Source organism: Sceloporus occidentalis, unplaced genomic scaffold (assembly GCF_023333645.1).
Source record: "Sceloporus occidentalis isolate IW3139 unplaced genomic scaffold, rSceOcc1.0.p SCAF_86, whole genome shotgun sequence".
NCBI lineage: Eukaryota > Metazoa > Chordata > Lepidosauria > Squamata > Phrynosomatidae > Sceloporus > Sceloporus occidentalis.
Window position 1 is genome coordinate 1,025,389 of NW_028317066.1, and position 6,778 is coordinate 1,032,166.

At 42.8% G+C, this 6,778-nt stretch overlaps 1 protein-coding gene across 1 annotated transcript in view; it reads right to left on the reverse strand.

Moving 5' to 3' along the window:
* Positions 1-6,202, reverse strand: part of LOC149284970 (uncharacterized) — a 32,590-nt gene extending 26,388 nt beyond the window's left edge. Inside the window, exons 1-2 of the mRNA XM_089495905.1 lie at positions 6,176-6,202; positions 4,625-4,745 (exon numbers count right to left, since the gene is read on the reverse strand). Of these exons, the coding sequence (XP_089352031.1) occupies positions 4,625-4,745; positions 6,176-6,202 (148 nt within the window). The remainder of the gene's footprint in view (positions 1-4,624; positions 4,746-6,175) is intronic.
* Between the last annotated feature and the right edge of the window lie 576 nt (positions 6,203-6,778).

Consider the following 6,778-nt stretch of genomic DNA (forward strand, 5'->3'; position numbering starts at 1 on the left):
TTGATGGAAGTTGGAGAGGAGAGCTTGCAAATATTTGCATTATTAGGAGCAGGTAACTGTTGAAGTTGCCAGATACTGTGCAGATGTGATTATTTGTCACAGAAATTTTTTGAAACTGATGCAGAAACAACCATGAAATATCGTCCAGTTAGTCTGACATCAATACCAGGAAAGATTCTAGAGCAGATCATTAAACAGAGAGTCTGTGAACATCTAGAAAGCAATGCCATCATCACAAAAAGTCAACATGGGTTTCAGAGAAAGAAGTCATGCCAGACAAACCTGATCTCTTTTTTGATAAAATTACCAGCTTGAAGATGAAGGGAATGCTGTGGATATAGTATATCTTGATTTCAGTAAGGCCTTTGACAAAGTTCCCCATGATATTCTTGCAAAGAAGCTTGTAAGATGTGGACTAGACAAGGCAACTGTTACATGGATTTGTATTTGGTTGACCGGCCGAACCCAAAGGGTGCTCAACAATGGCTCCTTTTCATCCTGGAGAGAAGTGACTAGTGGGGTGTCCAGTGGGGTTCTGTCCAGGGCCCAGCGCTATTCAACATCTTTATCAAGGACTTGGATGACAAAATTGGGAGCATACTTATCAAATTTGCAGATGACACCAAATTAGGAGGAGTAGCTAATACTTCAGAGGACAAGATGAAATTCAAGATGACCTGAATAGACTAGAAAGCTGGGCCAAAGCTAATACAGTAAAATGAAATTCAACATGGAGAAATGTAAGGTATTGCACTTAGGGTGGAAAAATGAAATGCACAGATATAGGATGGGGGACACCTGGCTGAATGAAATTATGAGTGAAAGAGATCTAGGAATCCAAATAGACCACAAGTTGAAAATGAGTCAACAGTGCGACGCAGCAGCTAAAAAGGCCAATGCAATTTTAGGCTGCATCAATAAAAGTATAGTGTCTAGATCAAGGGAAGTAATAGTGACACTCTATTCTGCTTCGGTCAGGACCGACCTGGACTATTGTGTCCAGTTCTGGGCACCACAGTTTAAAAAGGATGTGGAGAAACTAGAGCATGTCCAAAGGACAGTGACTAAAATGGTGAAGGATCTGGAAGCCATGCCCTACGAGGAATGACTTAGGGAGCTGGGGATGTTTAGCCTAGAGAAGAGAAGGTTAAGTGGTGAAATGATAGCCCTGTTTAATTATTTGAAGGGATGTCATGTTGAGGAGGGAGCAAGCTTGTTTTCTGCTGCTCCAGAGACAGGGACCCGGAACAATGGATGCAAGCTACAGGAAAAGAGATTCCAAGTCACCATTAGGAAGAACTTCCTGAGAGTAAGGGCTGTTCGACAGTGGAACAAACTCCCCTGGAGTGTAGTGGTGTCTCCCTCCTTGGAGGTCTTCAAGAAGAGGCTGGATGGCCATCTGCTGGGCATGCTTTGATTTGGATTTCCTGCATGGCAGGGGGTTAGACTCTTGCGGTCTCTTTCAACTCTATTATTCTATGATTGTATCTTGAAATAATTATGACATAGAGTCAGTCTACTGTTTTAAGTCTATATTTCTCAAAGTTATTTGGGACAATTTTTACTTGCAAGGTTTAGGATTTCATTTTATGAACTGATTTTACCCTTATTGCTAGGATGCAGTCTACTTATTGTGATTCTTTGTAATGCTTGTTTTTACTTTGTTTGTTTTTTTAAGCTGGCCATGTGCCATAATAAATCATTCATTTATTCATTTGTATTATTTTGTAACTCAAGATAAAGAACCTCCAAGGACTTGAATGAAATCTACTGTGTCTGTGACTTATTTTTAAGTGTGGAAAGTGGTCTGTGTATTGCCAAAACCTATATCTAGATATTTGCTTCCATACTCTGCCATGTTATTGTTTAGCTGCATCTGGGAGCGTCACCCTCAGATTGTAGTGTACATTGGATTGTGAACACAATTGAAATTCAGAGCTAACAAGGACCTGAGAGGCAGTGTGGTCTTTGTCTGAGGTATTTGCATCAAACACACACTGCATTCAATTCGTGTTCATGCCACGCTTTCCCCTCACAGGAAATATTCTAAAGAGCTATAAACCTTTCCGAACCCTCAGTTTCTGCCCTAAGCACCAATTTCAGTATAAATATCAGGCCCAACTTGCTGTTCTTCAGTGTCAGTCCAGTTACAGACAGACACTCTGTTTGTTTTCTTGGCTAAGCACCTCAATGCACTCACCAACCCCAATTGTCGCAGGAACTACTGACCTCTCCCCATTCCAACAATTGGAATAAAGCTCTGGATAGGTAATAAATACCTTTAACAAAGCCTTACATCTATTCACCACTCCCACCTTCGCTTCCTAGATCTTGTGTGTGTGCATGAACACATACACTGGTACCCCGGGATACGAACGCGCCGCGATACGAAAATCCCGGGATACGAAAAAAAAAAAATTAATTAATTATTTCCGGGTTACGAAGGTTTCCCCGGCTTGCGAAAAAAAGCCGGCGCTGTTTTAAATGGAGCCGCGGCGGAGCCGCGGCTTTTCCCCATTAGCGCCTATGGGGATTCGGCTAACGAAAGTCCCCCGGGTTACGAAAATGGCGCCGGAACGAATTAATTTCGTAACCCGGGGGACGAGTGTATATATATATATAGTATGTGTGTCTGTGTATTTTGCTTTCCCCCTAAATAAATAATATAACTTTATTACAGCCATTTGGCCAGCACAATTACAAAATTCCAATTTAAAACACAACATAGGTTCATGTACAGGCAGATTGGAGAGTATAACCAAATGATAGTTTATAAAAAGTAAGGATAAAAGGTAAGGATAAAAAGTAAGGATAGGGCTGCACGATCAGGTAAACAGACAACGAGTAGGCTGCCATCACCTCACAAACAGCTCTATCATATTGTGTAATAGAGTACCACATTCAAGACATATTAGCTCAAAACCACAGTCATATCCCCTGTCCAAGCAAGAGCTAACTACAAAGTGCCATTAATCAGATGCAACTGATTGGGGTAACTTCATTAGACTTTAGTCCCCAACTAGGTTAGTTTGATGGTATGGTAAAATACGGCCATACCTCCTCCTTTACAAATCTTACCGTTAAATCAAGCCATCTATACAGATTTTGAGATTATAACATATTACATCTGTTTAACAAACTGTTAACGATTTGCAATAGCAACTGCAAAAGAACTGCTTGCGTTATAACTTCCTTCTGATCTGCAAGTAGAAAATTGGTATAAAATTGCTCTTGTCTGCCTGGAAACTGCAACACAATTGGTGTTATATATAAAGCACGTATTTCTGTATACAAAGAACAGCCAAAGAGAACATGATTAATATTTTCGATTTCCTCCGAGCCACAAGGACAGTATCTGTGTTCGTAAGGGATCTTTTTAAATCTGCCCTCCAGGACTGCTGATGGTAAGATATTAAACCTTGCTGACATGAAAGCTCTTCTGAATTTCGGGACATTCAAATTCTCAAAATATTTCGCATATTTGCCAGGTCTACTGGATTCCCTAACAGGATGTAAAGTCAGTTGGCTTATATGAGTCTGGAAATCAATATCCTCGATGCGTTGAGAAATCACAGATTTTGCTTTATCATAGCCTAGTACAGTTATTTCAGATAGTGAGAGTCCAAGAGATAAGAGTTTCAAGGTCAGCGTCTCCTTCCAGGGAGACAAAAAGGAGTCTGTTAGAATTAATGGCACTAAACCGATCGGAACAAAAAACATTTTGAGCCATAAATTTAATTTGCATATCCATACACGCGCCTCAACAGATAGCATCCCTGTTTCTAGACAGAGAATGGGATTCGAAACACAATTTGGGGCACGTAAAATTGTTCTTAAAATTTTTGCTTGAACTGCCTCGAAGGTTGTAAAGCTACTGAAAGTACAAATCTCAGAACCGTATAATAGTTGTGCTAAGATATTAATAACAAAGACTTGGAGAGCTGCTGGAATGTATTGGCCTCCCTTATTATAATAGAAATAACATAGAGCTTTAATACTTCTTTGTGTATCCCCTAAATAAAACACAAAAACCTATTTCAAATGCCTCTGACGTACTGTTTGATTCAGGACCTGCTAGAGCTGGGCGGGATCCAGAGGTCACTGTTGCCCCAGTAAAACTATCTCGATCTATTGAGCTATGTACCAAATTCCCCTAAAAGCATAGCGCTTGCGGGTGTCCTCCCCAGACTCCAGCATTTTGGGTAACAAAGGGCCTCTGGAATCAACCATGGAGCTAAGCAAGCTCAAGATGGAAAAGAAACATTAGAGAAAAAGCAGGTTTTGTGTCCCCCTTTCTTCCCTTCATAGATATTACTCATAACTGATCATAGAATCGTAGAGTTGGAAGAGGCCACAAGGGTCATTCAGTCCAACCCCGTGCCATTCAGGAACTCTCAATCAAAGCATCCCCGAAAGATGGTGATCCAGTCTCTGTTTAAAGACCTCCAAGAAGGGAGAGTCCTCTACACTCCGAGGAAGGATTGTGTTCCACTATCAAACAGCCCTTACTGTCAGAAAGTTGATTTGATTCTATAATTTTAAAGTGGAAACAAAGCACTCTGACAGTGAATGAAGAAAGGGCCCTCAGTCTTCACAGGAAGGGCAATGGATTCAGGTTCCTTACCCACAAAGGCCACATTCTCATAATTCTCCATCATAACAGAACTGTACGTAAGTTTCTGCTTCTTTGTCAACAGTTTCCATTCCTCCTTGGTGAAATATACTGCTACATCCGCAAAGGTCACCTGCAATAGAAAATAGCCTTATCCAGAGAGTAACTAAGCAAAAGGGGAGGAAAGCACATGGTGCATTGCAAATATTATTTCAACACTTCAGAAATCAGTCCAGGAAATAAACTTTAAATTCTGCAAGAAAGCAAAAAGCTACAGTCTTTGAGATCCAGTTTGTCTTGAATCCTTTCAATATAATATACAATATAATAAACAATATAATAAACAATATAATTTAGACCATTTCTGAGATATTATTGATTGATTGATTGGGATACTGATTACCCTAACATGTAAAGTACATTTAGTCACCAAGGAATTATAGTGAATTTAGCCATATCTCTCCTAATTTCAAAAACAGTTCTGGGGAGTCCTCTGGGCTTGAGGGCCACTGGGCCTATCCCCAATTTAGGTTCAGAGAAATTCTTCCATATCCCTCAGCATTTCACAGATGGGGAAAGCAAGACATATGTGGACAAGCAACACCAGAAGGGGTTCAAGATGGCCAATATTGTTAATGACGAAGATCGTACAAGCGAGGAAGGGCACAGTAGATTGCTTTTGCTTCCGACTCCTGGCAAGGGTAACACCCTGCCCCTTTCTCTCCTCCCCTCTCCCTCTTTTGAGTTGATGCGCTGCACATGTCTTTTGAACTTGGAACACATTTTGCAGTAACTGAAGTGAACTGAAGAGAAGAGGGAAAGTGGGAGGAAGAGAGAGAAATGGGTCATTTTCAAAGCCCCTGAAAAAATAAGGTGACAGAGATTTAAGCAGGATTCCCTCTGCCAAACTGGGACAGTTGTTCTCCGCTTGCTTTCATGAGCTGGCCCAGCAGTGACCCAGATGAAACTAATAGTCAGGATGGCAATTTACCAAAGAGTTGTTGCACCTCGGCAGCCTCTTCTTCTTGGAGCTCAACTCCCTCCGCTTGGCCTCTGTGTCAGCCATCAGGTAGGCAGGGGGTTCCTGGTGGGCCTGCACTTTGGTCACTTCCAGCAAAAGATACTGCAAAGCAGTGTACAAGGGGGGCAAGATGAAGTTCCTGAGAAAAGAGATCAGGGTTAGGCTTGGTTTAGAAAGAAACCCTGCAGCACTCAAAGTCACAAAGATCGGCATCCTGCTGGTGACATACGTAGGTGACATATGCCTCCTTTGGCCCAATTGACAGGTGGGCATCACTTCCTCCCTCTGCACCAAACAAAGCCCCTTGGACCTAGCATAGACTCACAGCAGCTCCCCTACACAACAATTACTCCATACCTTGTTAGATTAGCTGGGGATCAGGGGATGGGAAATTGGAAAAGGCCCTGGTTATGTCCCCATAGCTAGATGTGAAATGAGGGCATCACCTGCTGAAACCTGCAGAGGTCCCCAGTGGCCCTCACAGGAAAATGTCTTCGTTTTGCTTCTGGCTATAGAAACACAGCTGGATGCATCTCCAATACCTTGCACCCAACACTCCCACCAGGCATGGAATGGTCATGCAGGATGGCTTCCACAACTCTATGGTAATACCTGGGTCATTGAATGGCCAGTTGCAGCCTGATTCCACCTGGAGCAACACTGGAGCATAGAAGGTTCTGCTGGGTCAGGCATGTCTGGCCTGGTAGCCCCTCATTCTCCCAGTGGCCAAACTAGTTGCCGTCCATCCCCCAGAGAGGCCCCCGGTCAGGCAGGGCAGGAAAGGAGCTCTCTCTTCTCTGGTTGCCCCCCTTCCATGGGATCCAGCCCTCCTCCCCAATTCCAATGGCAGCCTTCTGCATGCAGAGAAGTCACAATTCAGAGAGTGTCTTTGCCCATGTAGAGATTGCCTATTTTCCACACTATTGCCTGGCCATGTTGGCTTGGGAATGTCCTGTTCTAGCCACATAGATTCATAGAATGATAGAATCGTAGAGTTGGAAGAGACCCCAAGGGCCATCCAGTCCAACCCCATTCTGCCATGCAGGAACTCTCAATCAAAGCATCCCCGACAAATGGCCATCCAGCCTCTGCTTGAAGACCAAGGAAAGAGACTCGACTGCACTCCGAGGAAGGAGTCTGTTCCA